Source organism: Nothoprocta perdicaria, unplaced genomic scaffold, assembly GCF_003342845.1.
Source record: "Nothoprocta perdicaria isolate Ctin4 unplaced genomic scaffold, notPer1 scaffold_2, whole genome shotgun sequence".
Classification (NCBI taxonomy): Eukaryota; Metazoa; Chordata; class Aves; order Tinamiformes; family Tinamidae; genus Nothoprocta; species Nothoprocta perdicaria.
The window spans coordinates 5,438,160-5,457,942 of record NW_020455204.1 but is presented as its reverse complement, the minus strand read 5'-3'; the positions used below and the strand labels follow the sequence as shown (position 1 = coordinate 5,457,942).

Sequence of the window (19,783 nt, the reverse complement as noted above, 5' to 3'; positions counted from 1 at the left end):
TGTTTCTGGTTCCCTCTATCTTACTTTGCCTGGTTCAGCTTTCCCTAGTGAAAACACAGGCCGATAACAGCTTCCTTTTGTTGTCACACTCTAAGACAGCACATTCTTTTAAAGGCTTTTGTTCAGCAGCATTAATTACACGCCTAGAAACTTTTCTGTGTGGCCTTGCAACCTGGTGGCTTTAAGTTCTTCCACGTAGTTCTGCAGCCCGCGTGGGTCGGGTTTCAGCCCCTTTTGCTGGCGATGTTTTTGTCCGGGAAGTGGAGCTGGTGCAGAGGGATTCACCACTTTCCTGCACTGCTGATCTTGCCGCTGTGACCTGACAGCTGGAATCTCGGCTCCCCGTCTCCCTGGTGCGCTGTGCGGATTCGGTTCAGTAGGTGATTTCTTTATCTGTGTTAGCTGTCACCTCGTGCTCCGGGACCTGCGTGCTCACCGAGGGGACAAGTCCCTTCTGCACGGCTTCCGCTGCAGCTCCGCCAGCGTGACTCAGCAGCACCCTGCAGCGGTTCTGCCTGAGCAGGAGGGAGCCACGACTGCACTTAAGGCAGATGAGCAAAACGGCTCCGTTCGTCTTCGTGTGAACCTCCCAAAAGTCATGGAGAGCCCAGGCGTTCCACCTTTCCCTATCCACAGGAATGCTGAACGTTTGGGGCTGTCCACTGATTGCTGAAAGCATCCCAATGTTTGTGCAGAAAGTACCATCATCTTCAGTTTATTAACTTCCTTTCTGGCACTGGTGTCATCGCTTGTATTTCATGCAGCTAAATGAACTTGGGCGCTGAGAACTATTGTTTCTTACTTGTGCCTCTTGTTTTCCCTCTTAACTCTACTTTGCCTACAGCTGTTTCCTTTCAAGCTAGGAGAGCCTGCTACTTCAAGGCAAACCAATGTGTTACATATTCAGTGATGTTCAAAGGGAAGACTAAGGTACTGTATAAAGAGATGAATAACACTGYCAAGGAACAGAAGTAGGCTGCAGTGGTCTCTTAGGATACCTTGGAGTTTGGAGATGAAGTGTCTGGAATGATATGTGGATTGTGAAGTTAGCGGAATTGGAAATGGGCTTCTAGTAAAGCAGTTATCTTGAAATAGGAGGGGCCTTTACGTTTAGCTCTGGTGATTGTGCTGTGAAATGTTTGAAATTCTTGAAGCAAACGAGTTTAGTATAGCTTCGTTGCTAGTTCTATAAATATTGTAATAGCCATTATCAGTTAAAGCTCGGAAAGAATCGTGGCTGTTTAATACTAGAAGGAAAACCCATTTCCAGTTATTCAGATGTGGCCAACTCTATKGCCCTGACACATTCACAGTAGGGGAAGAATAGAGAGAAAAGATCACCAATTTCTAATTTGTTTTTTTCACATTTTAATGGATTAGTTTCTGTTCTGTTCACTTTAAGCATCCTTCTATTAAATGGGGAAAGTGTCAGACCAGGCAGAGGGGAAATTCTGACAGAAGGAAACTGATCTCTCCAGTTGCCTTGAAATGGCAGCTCGGGGAGTGACAGAATTTGAAATGAGGAGCATATCTATAGTGGCTGAGTTGAGTTGTTCTAAACAAGGCGTTCAGTAAAATTCTCTCAAGTGCAAACTGATAATATGAGAATTTATTGGAGTATCGCTTTGCTTAATTAACTGTAGTCAGTTATTTACTGGATGAATTGAGCAACAGCTTAATTTGTCTTTAATAATACTTAGTGATCTTTCCATCTCTTAGCATGCAAAATACTTAATGATCTTTCCATGTCTTTACATGCAAAATATTTTACTGAGCTTACAAGTACTTTGTATCAACTTTATTATATTTCATAGTTGTATGTGTGTTTCTGTCTGTCATTGTAATTGAAGTAGCACCATCAGGGCTTTAGAACTTAGTTGAATGTCAGTAGTTCCCAATTTTATTTTCAACTTTATCCCTTTTTAAATAGAAATGATACATAGAAGAACAGTTGTCTGGTAGTGCCCACTTTTTAGAATGCATTTCTTTATCAAAATGAGGGGAGAAAAAAAAAATTTCAGAATTGTGTTCTAATTAAGCTGACAGTTTCTGCCATGTGTATGTTAACTTGCATGTGTAGCACTGAGGGACTGTGTAGGCCTCCTAAATGCATCCAGATACATACTTTAAGATGTCAGCCTTTATAATATTAGTATACAATATTAGTGTATAATAATATATATTATTATTATATATGTATAATATTAAGGCAGCACTGTAAGGATTTATGGAAAGTTATTGATTTATCAAATATTTTCTTAAGATTGACATATTTCGCATGTACTTTAATGAGTCAGAAATGTAGAATGAGTGTTTAAATATTATTTTCCACAGTGTTTCACTTGTTACACAGCGTTTCTACCAAAGCAATGCATAGTATAGCTGGAAAGACTACTGAGCAAGATATCTAAGTTTCTCTGCCAGAAGAAGTGTGCACTTACGTAGCATGCACAGGAGTAGAAGTTTAGCCCTCCAATTAGTGTAAAGAGCTAGAGATCTTTGTGTTATTTGTACATGTAAGACTTTCTCAGGTTGAAAATCATTATGCATCTTTCAAAATTGAATATTGTTTTGTTTTTTATTTACCTTTATTTGCAGAGCGTCAGTAGTTTACCRTGTCCCGTCACTGCAGTAAGAACTTTACCGACTTTAGACGTTAAACAAGCAGAAAGGCCTTCCAGCAGAAGCAAAGATCCTCCTAGGGATGAAGAAAAGGAGAAGAAAAGAAAGAAACATAAGAAAAGATCTCGGACAAGATCTCGATCACCTTCTAAATATCATTCATCATCTAAGTCCAGATCTAGATCACATTCAAAAGCAAAGCATTCACTTCCCACTGCCTATAGAACTGTAAGACATTCAAGGTGGGTTTGGAAGTCAAATGTGTTCTTTGGAGTTCTGTATGGGCTGCTGCTTAACACATTTCTGCACTTCTTTTTGTTCTGTAAGCTTCCTCATAACCATTACAAAGGATATTGTCACCTTTAGAATGGTGAATAAATAATGATCAGATGTAAAAATCTTTTAAAATGTCTTTAACAAAGCTATCGTCAGTTTCTAATTAACAATACAAAATTTGCATCAGGAAATATTCTTTGAGTCTTGTCRGTAACATACATCATGGTATTCTATGTGGGAAGTGTGATTATAATAGGAAGAGAGTTGCTAAGAAGTCTGTGGCTGCTGCTGGAATAAAGTAACCTGATAATAACTCTATATTTAATCATTAAGGATATTAATTATATTAATTCTCTGATTATAAGATTATATAATATATATTCAGTTGTTAATACTGTGAATAACATCTAAGATTTATGTTTCAGTACATTTAATATTTATTGTCAGCAAAGCTTTCAATATTTYGAAGCCCAAGCACAGCTGGCACTTGCTGTGGTCAGTAGGAAGGGCATGTTCTTTGAGTAGGGTTTTCTGTATCAGACTATGTATCAGACTACCTGAGCGGTGTTCAGGCACCTTGTGATTCAAATGCTTTGTGCATTTACATGCTACTGCCTTTATCTAATGCATTTAAAATTGCATATTCCTTTCATTTAATATTTGTGGCCCAATCTATGACCCTAAATGCTTTTTCCTGAGAAAAGCAGGCTCTCRGGTATGTTTCAAATTTTTTGTACCCCTTTCAGCAATGTGCCAAAACTTCTGGTCTCTCATTTGCTCTGATCATTTTTTATTTGTTTGTTTAGCAAAGCATCTAAAACTGATACTACTAAGTGTTAATGATGTTGAACTTGTTCTTTTAAATTACATTTTTAGGTGAACTAACATCTTTGCTGCAGATATTTTTGCTATTCAGAGATGCAAGAAGTTAAACAAAAACTTGGTGCAGAGGGCTAACGATCAGTCTGACATGCTGCTTGTTTGACAGTGTTTGACCTTGATGACCTTTATCATCCATATATTTTAGGACACATTCCAAATTACTGTGTGTCATTCCTTTTTTGTGCATTCCAGTGTGAAAAGGGGATGATGCTGCATGAAGCTTTCTATGGTTAACAAATGAATACAAGTCTTTTAGAGCTGAGGAGATTTTAGAAAAGTCTCTCAGATGAATTACTCATCAGTTTGCTGTCTCACCATGTCTTCACTCAAAGCTACCATGGCAGTCCATCTAAGCTATGTTATATGTATTTGCCCACTGTTTTAGTGGTTAAATCAAGGACGAATATCACGGTAATGATGGCAGAATTAAATTGTCCTCCTTGGTACCTTCAAAAAGGTAAAGAATCAGTTGAGAAGATCCTTTCTAGTGCTGGGGTATGCAGCAAAATCTGATAGCAACAAAGCTGCATCTGACGTGAGCTTGTGTGTGGTGCTGAGAACTTGCAAGTCCTGTTTGGGGTGTACTAGGATGTGTCTTCACTGACTTCAGCATGATCAGGAGATGCCTGGGCCTTTATAGAAGTTTGAATTCATTCAACTGGTCTACATTTGGTTCTGCTGATGCCATGTTGAATGTGTCTACAAGCACAAATCAAGTAACAKATGTGCATTAACCTTAGCATAATGAATGAACACCTGATGAAATCTGGTTGGATATTTTCTTGATATCAGCTGTTGAATCCTACACCCCGATTGAACAGTCCAAAAGACGATGCTGGCTAGGTGAAGCTTGCAATTGTATGACAAAATTTCAGAATGTTTTGCACAAGATCTTAAAACTTCACCCAACTTAGAGCTGGATGGAAGCTTTTCTACCAGGTTAAGCTCAGGTTTCTTGAGGGTCTATTCAGTTCAGTCCAGAAACCTGTTTGTTCTGAGACTTAGCAGCAGTATCATTAATGCTCCCTGGCTGCCAATTCCCTTCGAATTTTTTTGCAAACCATGTAAAGCACTTGCAACAGCCACTACAACAGGTAGGAGACCTGTTAGAAATCTGAATGACTTTCCATCTACAGCATTTCAAAAAATGATGGCTATACCTAAACCTTCTACCCACTGTCCTCTTGTAGCTCAACATTTATTAATGTTCTTTCCCTGAATCTTCTACTTAATATAGTGACAGTGTTGGTTTACCTTAATAGAACTATGTTACACTTAACTTTTCTCATTATTATTATTTGAGAGTAAACAGCAAGCYGATGGAAAAATAAATAGAACTTGAAATAAATTTTATAACTTGAAAGAAAGAAAAAAAAAAAGTAAAAGACAAGCAGGTCTTAGGCCTTAGGCTGGATCAGTCAAATATTGTCAGGTGGAAGACAAGTTCCACAGTTGCAAAGAAGGTGGTTTTACCACTGTCTAAACAGGAGCAGTATCTGTAAGAYGGGAAGCAAATTTGTGGTTGCTCTGTATGGCAATAATGAGGCCTTAACTAGAGTGAATCCTTAAGAATTATGTATACGAGTTAGGGGAGCTTAGAGCATATTTGTAAACATTATTTGAGCTGACAAAAAGATGAAAGAATTGGAACTGTGGCTGTCTGGGAAGAATGAAGGAAGGTGACATGAATCTTCATGTATGCCAGGAAAGGGGGAAGACTCTGCTTCATTTGAATGTCTCTGATGTTATGTGGTGTAGCTGGTATTCTCTTATCTACAAAATGTGTGTTCTAACCTCCAAATCTCAGTATAGATCAATTATTGATGTTTTTACTTATCTTCTTGAGTGAACTGAAAAAACAAAAGCTATAATTTTCTCTTTCTTCAGTATTTATTGCTATGGAACCCGTTAATGAAGTAACTTGGAATAACAAGATCTTTTCCTTAATAAGCAGATTTTCGTTTTCTACTAGATTTGAAATATCTGCACAATTAAAGTACTGTATTTCAGATTTTAAACTGTTTCAACTATTACACTTAACAGTGACTAGCAGAAGAGGAGCTATGCATATTTCATAACTTCTAATTAGAGAAGCTGCAGTTGCGTGTTAATAAATAATAAACTCTAAAGTGTATTAATGACCAGTCATCACGTCCTGTATTCAGGAAGCGTTCCTAACGTTCCTGAAACGTTAGATGTTGTGGGGTCTCCATATGGGCATGTGTTGAACTTCTGTTTAACGCACTCTTGATAGTCAGTAGTTAATTGTGAAAGTCGTTAAAGATGATAGATGCGAGAAGCAAAGTTAAATGTAGAACTTGCCTGTGCTGTCTTTAGGCATTTGGGGGTGTTTTTTGTAACAGTTTCTTTAGCTTATATATTTATTTTCAAAATAGATTTTGTGCTTGAAATCCTATAAGTGAATATTGYAATATACCCCTGTATATTGTTTTATGTTAGTAGTTTATCATTTGCTTTTAAATTGCTAAAGATTTACAGGCTCTGTTTCATTTAAAAATCTTTATTTTTGTGCATTTTAAAAATATATTTTCTAATGTATCTTCAGCAGTATTGAAGTTAAAAATACTGTTCTGATAGCATCAAATTGATTCAAGTTTTTTTTTTTTTTTTGATATTCCTTTTTTTAGATAGTGCAACGAAACCTACTATATAGAAACAAATTAAAATATCCTTGGGTAAGGAGCCCAGATGCATCAGTTTTATTGGGGCATATAGTCTGCCAAGAGCAGCTCCCCTATGTAAAAGCATGTTACTTTTTGTACCAAACTTAATYTCATTAAATGCTTGATATACTGTGGGTTTAATTCTGGACCATTATGACAGATCTAATCTAAACAAAAATCCTGGATAGCAGTAAGGCATGTCCAGCAGCACCATGAGGTGTTACAGCATGGCTTGCTGCGCAAGTGTTAGTCCCAAAGAGATAACTAGCAATTACAAGATAGTAATTAATGCCAAGCATGAGGCAAACCTGCTAAATGTGTCTTGAAAAACAAAGAGCCTTTGGTACCTTTTCAATCACTTGTAGTTAGTGCCTCATTGGTGCCTTTTTTCTAATTAAGTTTTAGCACCGTGACAGATTTGTATCTGCTCAGAGTGCTTTTTACAGCCGTGTAGACTGTCAGTCGCGGGTGTTGTAGCCAAGGAGTTGAGATTTCACAGTGGGTGGACAGTAAGTGTCAATAATGACCATGTTAATGTCGGTCTTCATTTCTTTGGTCAAATAGAAAGCACGTGCTGTGCGTTAATGCGGTACCGTACGCATGTGGTTGTGCGCAAGGGGAGAGGAGGGGATGCAGAGGAGCTCAGTATGTGTTATGTGATTTAGCGACTTGGTCAGATGGTATTTGGATGTTCAGTTTTAAAATAGAATAGAAGACCTATTCTATTTTCTATTATTAAATTCAGTTTGATCTTTCTTTATACTCTCAGTGAAGCAGTGCTAAGTCTTATAGATTCTTTATTTAGTTAATGAGTCACAAATGCAGTGCTTTATTAGTCGGATACTTCTTAAGCGAGGTTGGATAAAACTTAAGCATATGTGTGTGTCTGCCTCAGTTTCTGAAGTTTAAGATCCTTCAAAGTATCTGTAGCTTATAAAAGCAGGTATCTTTATTTTCTCCTTTCAAATCTGTTTCCTTACTGCTGAGGCAGTGTCTATCCATGTGGTTTCTATTCTTATGCCACAATGAGACATGCCAAGTTTTGCAGCATACTGAGCTTCTGGAACCCTACTAAGTACGAGTGATATTAACTTTATTTAAAGGAATAGAGTGTCTTATGAAATAGCAATTAGCCTCATTAACGATTGATGTATCACAGTAAAACTGCTAAGCTGTTTTTAATTGTATATGGTTAATGGCCAAATTTCTTAACATTAGTAATTGGAAGAATGTTGTAGAACCAAACGAAAATAATAATATCATCTCCACTTCATAAAAATGAAGCTAATGCATTTTTCTTTCTGATTGTTTGGACTTTTTTAGGCTGGTCCATATAGGCATGTTTCCCTAAGGTTCAGCTTTTGGTTAAGGGCCTGAGCCTTTACAGGATTCTAGTTAATTCCCAAACTAGCACATTTTATTCTGAATGTGAAGTGTGTGCCTCCGTATCACAGACTCACAGCATCCACAGGGACACTGAGCATGGAACCGAGTCTGAGCAGCTCATCAATGGCAGCAGCAACAGAGCGAGAAAATTATCAGTCAGCTTCGACAACGAAAAGATTTCACTGCTGGAGCTCTTTTGAGGGAAATCCTGGTAAAATGTCAAGGTGTCTGACTGACCCCCAACTTTATGAATCTGTTTTGTTTTGGATTTTTTTTTGTTCTTTTTTTCTTCTTTTTTTTTATCCTTCTGAAAGGCCTGGTAAAGATCAGATTTCTAAGTGAAAAAGGTGATAACTTGCAAAACTTACATGCTGTTGTGATTTATTTTATTTTCTGTAGGTCTGTCTAATTGTAGGTATAAGAGAAATGGTGCAAGTATATGTGTGTATGCYTCTTTCTAAACATGTATTTATATATATGGTGTGAGTCTGCAGTGATTCACAAATGCTTCTTTTAGTCAACGCAAATTAGGTATTTTCAAGAAGGTGAATGCTTGATGTATGTATAGTGAAGTAATACCTGTAATAAATTGGAAGGGCTTTGAAGTAAATTTCTAAAGCAAAATKATCAGAATTACATATTTCAGTGGGATCAAAATTACTGCTATCAAGAATTYGGGAGGGAYTAGGGGTTCATTTTTTCTTTTGTTTTCTTTCAAGTAGGATCTCTATCTTATGCTCTTCTCCCTCTCCTTCCCTCTGACCTTCAGGATTTTTCCCATTGCATTGATTTGGTTACTAAAATTTACTCGTGTTTTACTTGTGCATCTACTTAATTTCAAATCACAGAGGAAAAAGCATAAAGTGTTTAAACTAATGTCTGATCTTAACTGGGCATCCATTCCTTCTTTCTCTCTGTCTCTATCCCTAGAAAAAGTATTTCAAATCAGGCTGTGCTGGTCGTGGGTTGGTAGTCACTTGTACAGGTGAAAATCTTGACTACATTACAATAATTCTGCAGCATCAGGGACAAAACGTCCCGGACTTGTCAGTGTTAGAGATGCACTGGAAACAAAAATTTCTCTTGGATGCTGCAATTCTGAAAATGTGCCGCTGAGCAGAGTAACAGCGAATACTGTTGCTACAAAAAGTGACGGTCTGCACTAAAGCAAAACCTTGTGCCTGTTGATGCACAAGTTGCCATTAGCACACAGTTTCAAAGAGAACTGCTTCTTCCCTGTTGGAAGTGAAAAGCAAGGGATAGCTACATCCTAAATATATCAGATGAGTTAGAAATTCTTATGCAACTGACAAGTCTTGGGGACTAAATCCCACACTGATATCAAATAGGCATTTCACTGGTGTTATATTTGGGTTTGGTGACAGCAGAATTCCACTGAAATAGAAGTAATGAAATAAATAGCATAAGTAACAAAAAWTAAACTTTTTAATGTATTCTTTTTCCTGTTTAGGTCAAGGTCAAGGTCACCTAGGAGAAGAGCTCACACACCAGAAAGGCGGAGAGAGGAAAGGAGTGTCCCAACAGCTTATCGCATTAGTAATAGTCCTGGAAATAGTAGGAAACGCACGCGTTCCAGGTGAGTGTACCCAGTCCTGGATAATGTCATATTCCAGCCTGGGAAAGGGCTTGAAACACGTACTGCTGTTTCGCTGTTTCCTTGCTATTGCAGCAAACTTCTGCAGAAGTAAAATATCTGCAAGCTTGTGCCYGAAAGCCTTATCCTTCCACCTATATCCCTGCACAATAGCAATGTGAAAGAGAATCATTCATACCCTACATGTGCACATCCAGYGTGCATGTAGCTGAACACATGGGGGTTATTAAAGGAGGCATACAGAATTCTTCACATTGCATAAAGATTCTTCAATGTGCTTCTCCATATCTCATGTGGAATAAGAAGCAAAGAGCTCGTTTTCATGATTTTTAAGAATACTTTTTTGTTTTTTAAAGCTAACTTGAAATCTCTGTCAGCCTCTAATTGATATGTGGGGCCTAAATGAGAGCTTCAGTGTATTTTGAAGAGCTTTTGTGTTCATCAACTTGAGAATAGAAGCTTCTGTAGAATTCATCTTGCAAATCTGTTTAAGCAGAAAATATTCAGAACCTYAAAATATTTTTCCTTCTATAAAGGCAAGAATTTTTCATATGCTGGCATTATTTTTTCAGTTCAGAGTGTTGTCTGTTGCTTGACCATTCAGCAATTTAAGTCGTGAATTACTTTTTATGATCTATTGTGAAGCAAAGTCAATTCTTCTTTAAACAATGTTGTTTATATAGATAGACATTTGAAGCTTCCGCTAGACATCCAACAGAAAACAGAACAATGCACAATAAAATACAGCAGTAAATGCAAAAAAGGTCGATGGAAGAAATAGTACTGGAGTTAAACATAGATGAGGATATATTGCATCTCTGATCGCAAAAAGCCAACTGTTTTAGTACTCTTAGCAATGACTTATTAATTTTTCAAGTGAAATCTGGATGCTGTGATGGACCGTTTTTCACAATCTTCAGTTGCCGAGTGCATTTTGTACAGTGCTGTAATAGAAGMAAGCTTTGGGTTCAGGCTCTGTTATAAGCTAATTTACTTGGGCTTTCTCTGAGTGAGTAGTGTGTATTTTGCCTGAGAACTGGAAGCAAGTATGAATTTTGTGTGACAGCAATCAGCTGAGTGTTTATTAACTGTGGTTACACAAGGAAATAGGAGACCTTGAAAATCTAGTACTTTCAAAGGACTGGAAAGTACCCAAGAATTAATAAATAGTTATGCATTTATATCTAATTAATCTCCAACGCAAGTTACTGGTAATARTAACCCACCTCTTCCCTGTGAGGGTGGCTGCGCACTGGAATGGGTTGCCCAGAGAGGTTGTGGAGTGTCTATCCTTGGAGATCCTCAACAGCCAAGCAGACACTGTTCTGAGCAACCAGCTCTGGGTGACCTTGCTGGAGCAGGGGGTTGGCTCAGATGATCCCCAGAGGTCCCTTCCCAGCCCCCAACTATTCTGTGATTTTGCAGTTTTAAATCTTGAATGTTAATTTCTGTATAAAAATTAGGCTTTCATATGATAAATTCTGAGCATTGGAGTTGTGCAATATTTATATGTAAATTCACTATGTTGTAACATAGTTTAATATTGCACATATGTTCCATAGTTTGTTCATTTGTGGGCTAGAAATGTTGTAAAGGACATATGCTCATAATGCATCAACTCTCTGGTATAATTCAGGAAGGAGCTTCTCTCTTTCAAAGGTATTTTGCAAGCCTCCAATGTCTTTTCTCTGTCTTCCCTTGAACTACAAATACTGGAAAGTAATTTCTGTGTATCTATAAAGCAGTATTCAGGTAAGGAACTCAGGAACCTCAACTCAGCACAATTAGGTTGCCAAACCTAATATGACTTAAGAAAGGCTACTGAGAGAGTATTTTATGTGAACATGGAAATGTAGTTTGTGGTAAGATYCTAATACTTGCTCAGTGCATGAGAAATATGTGGAAGAGGGTTACATTTAGAGATGTCAAGAGCTTCCACCCAGCTAGTTTAATTCTACTGTATATCTCCATCAATAAATTATTTCCTTCTCACAGAAGTCCCCATGAAAAGAAGAAGAAGAGGCGCTCTAGATCACGTACCAAATCCAAAGCTAGGTCTCCTTCACCACCTGCATCACCAGGCAAACCATCCACCCACAAAAATTCTGTACATTCAACTAGTGTCTCTCCTGTGGAGAGTAGGGAATCCAGCCAGGAACGCTCCAGGTAATCCATTTTCTTACTCTAATGTGGCAGTGCTGACGTCTCTTGGCCATGCGTGTATCTTTTGTCCTARCTTGTATGGTGAGAATGTTATCTATATGTAAATATATATGTGTGTGTATGTGTGTTTGGTTTATTTAGTTTTTTTCTTTTGCTTTAAAAGTAGAAGACRCTGGTAGACAGACACTGTGTGCATCAGAGTCTAATGAAGACGTTGTATATGTTGCCTGCTGAAGTTTTTATGCAATCTAGTGAAATTTTAGGATTACATTTCAAAAATGGGGAGACTTCTAACATTACTTATGCTATACCTACTATTTTAATGGAAAAAAATGTAGAAATTTTGTCAATGTTTCCATTATCTCAGAGGTGAAACATGATTATTTAATATGGAAGACACAAGACTGTGGTTCTATTTCAAGTAAACATCCTGACATACTCCTAAAATAAAACTTGCACCGGAAGTTCTACTACTTAATTCTGAGTTAGCAATTGATAACTGTCACTAAATGTGATAACTATTTGAAGTACAATTTAAGGCAATGTCTTAAAATTATAATGTGTTTGAGGGATTGGGGATTAATTATTTCCACCAAATACATTGTGCCTGTGGAAAATCCCTAGCCTACTATTCAGATTTCTCTGTGATATCAGTTACATGAGTAATTCTTCTAGCTGTGACTAATAGTGGCTTCCAGTAGAATGAGGAGACTGTTGACTAATATATGTGTCTTGTACCATAAAGCCCCAAATTACGATGCTCAGTGGAATGAATCTTGAAACCATATACTGTGCATTTCTAATTTGGATTTTATCTCTTTTTAGGGGAGTTTCTCAGGAAAAAGATGGCCAGATCTCTTCAGCGATTGTTTCTTCAGTGCAGAGTAAAATCACTCAGGTACAAACAAATAAATCCAGAACATCTTGCCYAATTAAGTATTTCCATCATGTTATATTCTGCATTTAACATCTTGTAGAATTGTGAGCTTTGCATAAGATGTAGAGATGTGCTCATTGCCATTCTTAATCTGTTTGCTTATCAGAAAAATAAATGTTACTTCTCTAGCTGTTGTCTTTTCAAGTGTCATCAAACCTCTAAAGGTCAAACAGTTTAATGCACTGCTAAGAAAGTTCACCTTATGCAAGAACAATCTATCAGTTGCCAACAGCAGGTATTATTGAGAGCCTTTCTTACCAGGTAGTATTTCTAACTTCTTTCATGGAAGAAAGAATGAAGGAGAATCACCTTTGCAGAGGTTAGGTTTGTAAGGGCTGGCAACAGAGGAAAAATATGTTGTCTTGTAAACTAAAGCACGTATGCTTTGCCTTGAGCAGTAACTTCAAGTCGGTGATTCTACCTTTGTTGCTGTTTACATATGTGAGGTTTTGCTGCTATGATTTTGTTGATATATTCTGCGTATGCTGTGAATCACTGCATGACTACCTGTGATGAATAGTACCAAGTACCTGGCTCAGTGTGGTGTGCAGTGGACTGCATGCATTCGGCTTCCCTAAAAAAGATTACTGGTGCATTTGTATTGAATGTTCTTTCTGGCATAGCATCTGCAAGCTGGTAGTGGTCTGCTTGCTGAAAATGCAGATGTAAGAGAAGGARAGATTACTAGTGCCACTGAACTGCAAGTCAGTTTAAAATGTCCCCGACCAGCAGCTTCCAAAACGTGTTATAATATAGTTCATGTTGTACTTCTCACAAAGAGTAACTAAGAGCAAATGGGCTTTTGCTCTTTTGGAATCTGCAACATATGTCCCAATGTAGTCTAGTTTAACATCTTGTTGAAGCAGCAAAAAAATCCAATTTACCTAATTAGTAGCAAGATTGTTTTGCTGCCAGTTTGCTAGCTTACTTTGGCCAACTTCAGTATGTTTTCTCATTTGAATTCTCCCATCTATAACATGGGAATGATGATGCTGAATTCTCATGTGAAGTGTTTTGAGAGCTCCAGGTGAAATATGTTCAGTCAGAACCGGATATTTTAATTAATCTACATTGCATTTATGAAATGTTTTTAAGTAATTTGTAACTCACTACTGAGAGATATTGAGAGATATTTTTGTGGGTTTTTTTGCAGCCCAATTATCTAATGCCATTTACATGAAATTCATTTGCTGTTTTAATGCTGTTGCTACTAGATGCTCAGGCATATTTGAGAGTTGCTATTTTGTTTCACAGAGGTCTTGTGTTTCAGTTAGACCAATGTATGTGGAAATCCCACCACACTGTAAATTTTTGTTTCAGCTTTAAAATTACCTTTACATTTTAAGGTTTGACCACAGGATTTGTAAATTTTTTTTTGAGATTTGACAATCATGAGACTGAGTATCCTATGTGCCTAGAGCATAAGGTAGAGGTTTCRTGCAGGGTTTTGTTATCACAAGCTTCAGCTCTTTAAAGCCCATGCAAGTCTAATCTTTTTCCTCTTATTTTCTGCAGGATCTTATGGCCAAAGTGAGAGCAATGCTTGCAGCTTCCAAAAACATACAAACCAGTGCCTCCTGAGAGCCGTTGAACTGACCATTGAGAAATTGTGGGGAAAAAAAATACATAAAAACTGCCTCATCTCAAATGTACAGCTGAGCTTGGTTCACAACTCCCTTGTCTAATATTATCAGAACTTAAGGAGCTAAAACCTACCTTCCTGTACAGAACTGTCTCCTTGGAATTTCATTGAATTTTTTTCAGACAGAATCTCTTTGGAAAGTTTTTGGTTTTTTGTAAATTGATTTTTTTGACTAATTCTTCAGTAACATTTTATGATCAGCAGTCTATATGTGTATATTTGTAAATATCATGTTTCTGTGATAAGGTATTACACAACAATAAAGAAGGAAACGCCTTTCATTAGCTACAGAGTTCTTGGGGAGTCTTTAATTTCTGTTAAAATTTCTGTATGTTCTTAATACCTTGTCCCTTTAAAGAACCTTGTAGGTACCTGAGGGAGCAGCTTGAGCAGAGAAACACTTTTCATCTTCCTCGTGGACACAGTGATGTAAAGATGCAGGTTTGGGCATGTTAGTTGTGAACAGTTTTCTGCACAGGGCTGTAATTTTCTGTCCATTATTTAGCATGGTCTGTGAGCCTCCCTTTGAGGTGCTGACCCTATGAATTCAGTATCAAGTAGTCAGTAGCTTCTTTTCCATGTCTGTGTTTTCTTCAGTGTATTTTCTGATCATTCAGCAGACATACTTAAATTTAACATTCTTCTAAATAAGTATTTTCTTCGGAGACAGATAGTAACCAGCTTATATGAATTTCTGACAAATACCAGTTAATAGTTTTCAGAAGGCCTGTGAACTCAGTATATTTCAGGCTTATTTATTATACATTTTGGCTATTACAGTGAGATTTTAATTATTTTTTATGAAAATTATCTGAAAGGTAGCTTGAAAGCAAGTATATAAAAAAGCAATCACTGCAAATAAGATTAAAATTAAAGAATCCTCCACTGTTCTTGCAAGTAGAGCAGAATTTGTGATCTTTACTTACTGTTATGTAAATCTTTTAAAACTAGTGGTTGTGAATCTRACTTAGAGGGGTTAAGACTACTAAAAGGAAGGAAATATTGAAAGATGTTTAGGGTAATGGATATTACAGTCAGCAAAAGGAGGCCATTCTGCACGATAAGTATGTTTAGATGATAGATGATTTAGATTARTGATGCCCGTGGAGCTCTGCCTTTCTATCTTTTTTCCCATCGATTTTTAATGAGGTCTGATGCTTTAGAAACGATCAAGTTGAATTAGTAAACTTTTTTATAAAGAACAATCTCACTAAATACCATTGCTACACAAAAGGTAGATGTATATGCTTCCCCAGGCTTGCTTGAACTGTGTGGTTTTATTATAATGTGTATATTCAAAGATGAGTGTCTTTGGCAGTTTTCTAGTTTCACAAAGAATGGAGTTKTAATGACCTTGGGAAATCTCCATGACCTGTAAACAGATTGTGAAGACAGTGCCTCACTTTCTGATGTCAAGTTTTGCAGAGATCAGGTGGAGAAATACAGATTAGAGAACTGCATGCAGTGAAAATTATTCACAGGCTAACTGGTACATCAGCTTCATAGAACTGCACAGCTTAATAACCCCAGTGCAAAATATTTTGGTTCAAATGAAATGCAGCAGCCCCCTCCACCACCGTTGATAAGATGCAAATATTGGGTAACATGGTAACGTACTGCAGTCAAGGTCACTTGCTGATATTTTTCACCCAGAGTGACAGAACTCTACTTAAACTGTGTTTCTTTTTCCTTTTTGGCCAGTAAAAATAGTCAAAACTGGCAATCCCTAAAATAATGTCCTGTGCAGTGTATGGTGCAGAGAAATTTTACTGGCCCCATAAACTGTGTTGAGAAAGAGTCACCTAATCAGTAATATATATCCATATTATCCACCGTTTACCTAAAGCTTTTACTTGTAAAGATTTGTTGTATTAGCATTAAAAACCTTTTTGACCTGTGCAAAGGAAATAGCATTTTCTATCTCACAGTGATGAAAATGCTAGTAAAAAAGAGAGATAAACAAGGATGTAAAGTAGGTTTTGTAGACAACTGTTGTAAATTGTTGTGCAGTGTTGAATTTATGGAAGTTCTATCTTTTTCCTCATAAATGGAGCCAGAAGTCTCACCGTGGTTAAATATTTGGCAGCTGCATTCCGGTTCTTCATCATGTAATGCAAGAAAAAGCCCAGCTCTGCTGCGATAGCCGGGGCAGCTGGTTGTGCTGCTGCTTTACAGACTTACTCGCTTTAAGAAGGTTGTTGCTTTAATGACTCCTTAAAATACTTTCTTCCCTTTTCCCCTTCGTGGTATGAAGTGAGATGGAGTGTTTAGCTGCAGGAAAATTTAGATTAAATTGCACTTTTATACAGTCTTTATTGTTTACCAAGGCTTGTTTGTATTTTAGCACTCTCTTATGGGTGGTTCTATTCTCCACGATTTAAAAATTACTGGTGTTTTTGCTCTTGGTTTTTTTTTTCCTTCTTCTTCCTCTCCTCTTTCCCACCAGAATGGGCATTTTCACTGTATTTGATGCAAGACTTTGGGCCACTCTACCAGTATAATCCCTCTGTATGTATTCCCATTTAGAAATCAATTCTCCGTRTTTTTTTCCAAGCCTTCACAGACGTTGGCTGTGCTGTGACTGCTGTAAATACAGCATGGACCTTTAGCCGTAGCAAGCAGTATGATTTCTGGTATCTGATGTATCAGGAGAACATACAGCTGAATATCCGGAAGGGCTTAAGGAGCTTTAAAGTGGAAAATTTTCCAATTTCTCTTTCCCAGTATGGAAATGTCAACAGAGTAACTTACACTTCATCAACTTGGGGACATCTAAGCCCGGCCTCCATCCTTGGGGACCCCAAGTCCAGCTAGGCAGTCCTGGACAACCTGTTCTAAGTGCCTGTACTTGAACAGGGGGGYTGAAAGTCTCTTCCAGTCCCAACTATTCAATACTTCTGGGTTTCCTAATTCTCAAAGACTGGCTATCTTAATCAAGATGGAAATAACTTTTTTTCCACCTACTCTGTAAATTCCAGGTGATGTTCTGTATATCTTTGGAATAGCTTCACAGAGACATATTAAGTCCCAAAGTGAGAGCCCTCTGTCTTACCACAATAGGCAATAGAATTTCTCTGAAAGACACTGCAAAAATCTAGTATACTGAAATAACCTTTATTCAGTTTCTTCCTTTTCATAAAAGATGCATCTAAAAATATGATGCTGTGCTGTATAATTTGGGAGAGTTCTAGCTGGATACTGGCAGTTCCTTACAACATGGTCCAATTAAAATGTCCTCTGTACTTACACATCCCATTGCCAAAAATTTCTTGTGGTTTAAATTTTTATGCATCATGCAAATGTTTCTGATCAGTTACATCTTGTAATTGTGCTTCTTGGGTGGATTTTAKCTTGTCTGATACTTTTTAATCCCAAAATGGTAGAAATCAACAGTCTCAAGCTGTCACCGCACACAAAGACATCATTAGCCACACATCTATTAATCCTGTGGAAAGAGCATGTTAAATTCCTGCTGTTCATAATCTCCCACTGGAACCAAGAATGGCTAATGACTTTAATGGTATCACACATGGCAAAAATTAAATACATCTTTTATCCTTTTCTAAAGCCTTCTATTTTAGTGCATTGTAGATAAGGCGACAAAGCGAAAGAGAAGTGATATTTTTTACATGGAGTTTCGGAGAATGCTGTAAAAATGAGTGAGGTATACTGGAAAATCTGATAGCRTTTGCCTGATGTTTCTTAACTGGCAAAGCGATACTCAGTCCTGACAACCTAATAATTTTGATGACACCGTGATAGCCTTTTGAGCATGGAAAAACTGTTGTTCTCATACAGCAGCAATGAAAATMCGCTGGGTTTTAAGGTCACTGCAACTTTGTCAATGAGCCAAGCCGCAAATCTTTACAGCAGCAAATTTGTATTTACTTCCCAGGAAAATGACTGCTTTGAGCAGGTCCGACTTCACCCCAGCTCAGAAAGTCTTCATCTCATGCCGATGCAAGTGGTTTTCTCTTCAAGCAGAAGGAAACGGCTGTGATCCAGTTAGCGAGCCCAGCGGATCAGTGACCCTAATGCAGCACCTCCTGGTGAATCTTTTCTGTTTCCAAGCATGAGTACCTCAGCCTTGTTCTAACTCTGGCCTTTGCAGTCCATTCAGAAAACAGTTTTTCTGGGTCTCTCCTGCTCTGAACTGCAGAAGGTTCAAAACCAAAGTTTTGCAGTTTTTTGTTAGTAATGAGTTTTACACTTCCATTAAAGCTCCGGCCGAGTAGGGTCTAGCTGCACTTTGAAGTCACTGCAGAGTCCCTGGTTTCATCCAGGCATTGTCAGCAGCACAAAAGCAGCTTTTCAACAGTCTTCCAAATGAACTGTTACCTTAAACAGCTTTCTATTACATGTTCCAATACACTTACTTTTTTTTCCATCTGTATCACATAGATTGAGTGCAACTGAAATCTTATTCTCTGTTATAAACAGCTTTCTTTTTTCTCTTTGCCTAACCAGAAATTAGCAGTGGGGAGGGAAGAGGTTTGCAGAACCTCCCCTAAAACACGTGGACTTGCAGAATGGGCCGATTGTAAAAAACCTTCCAGATCCTCCTGGTTTTCCCTGCACATTCTTGGGCTGTGAGTGATGTGTCAGTAAATAAAAGTGTAGCCTGTCATTTACGCTTGCTTCTCCCTGCCTTCTTAGGTAGGGGTATTTCAGAGTTTGGTGCATAGCTGAAATCCATGGAAAACTTGCTGCAGATGCTGCGGGAGAGGCAAGTRTTAAACCTCACAATGCACCAGAACCCAATTCAAATGTGTGGCTAGAACCATGGAGATCTGAAAACCCTTTTTTTTTTACTGCAGAAAATGAAACACTGTCACTGTGATGTAAAAATGTTCCTTTCAAAAAAGGCAGCAGACTGTAAGTGGAGAGGAAGTCAGCCCTATAACCACAAATGAAATTAAATGATCTTCTCTTTCATTCTGCCAACTGTTGATGTCATGAAATAACAAGGTAAAATGCTTAAGCGTCACTTGTATTGAAACACTGAATCACCAAATCTAACTTTTTTTTTTTAATTGGGCTGTCTGGTGAATGAGCTGTTGCAGTGTCTAAAAGTCCCCGTGAAAAGTCAAAAGGGAGAACAGGAATGGAACAGCTCATTTATTGACATAGTGCTGCAGTGCCCTTTGCATTCTGCCTATCAACAGAAATCATAATGGACTAATTCCTTGCTGTAAAATGGTCTGGTTATTTGTATGGCTGAAAGTAATGGAAACCTGTATAAAATGGAGATAGGCTGGTGCTTTCACAAAGAATAATCATTTCGTTCTCTTGTTGTAATGCTGCAAGCTATTTTGCCAAAATGTTCACCCTGACCAAGGCAAGAGGGAAAGCTTTCTGCTACCAAACACAGAGGAATTTTGCCTTTTTATTTAATATTTTAAATGATATTGCTTCAAGTATAATACTTAAAAATAAGTATTAAATATTAAAAATTACTTTAAAATGTAGAATATTTAAAGTGTGGGGAGAAAGAGGATCTTTTAAAATTCTCCCTTTAACTTTCATYGACCCTTACTCAATAGAGTTTAAAAAGACAAAAACATCCTCTCATAACC

At 37.6% G+C, this 19,783-nt stretch overlaps 1 protein-coding gene across 3 annotated transcripts in view; it reads left to right on the top strand.

Annotated features, from left to right (window-relative positions):
• The window catches only part of SFSWAP (splicing factor SWAP), a 41,751-nt gene extending 27,307 nt beyond the window's left edge, over nucleotides 1–14,444 (top strand). For 2 of the 3 annotated variants that reach the window (XM_026037773.1, XM_026037775.1), the window contains 6 exons: nucleotides 2,599–2,864; nucleotides 7,919–8,074; nucleotides 9,322–9,447; nucleotides 11,461–11,631; nucleotides 12,454–12,526; nucleotides 14,081–14,444. In XM_026037773.1, the coding sequence (XP_025893558.1) occupies nucleotides 2,599–2,864; nucleotides 7,919–8,074; nucleotides 9,322–9,447; nucleotides 11,461–11,631; nucleotides 12,454–12,526; nucleotides 14,081–14,146 (858 nt within the window). In that variant the 3' untranslated portion in view covers nucleotides 14,147–14,444. The remainder of the gene's footprint in view (nucleotides 1–2,598; nucleotides 2,865–7,918; nucleotides 8,075–9,321; nucleotides 9,448–11,460; nucleotides 11,632–12,453; nucleotides 12,527–14,080) is intronic. The other variant, XM_026037774.1, reaches the window with a different exon arrangement.
• Nucleotides 14,445–19,783: the final 5,339 nt, after the last annotated feature.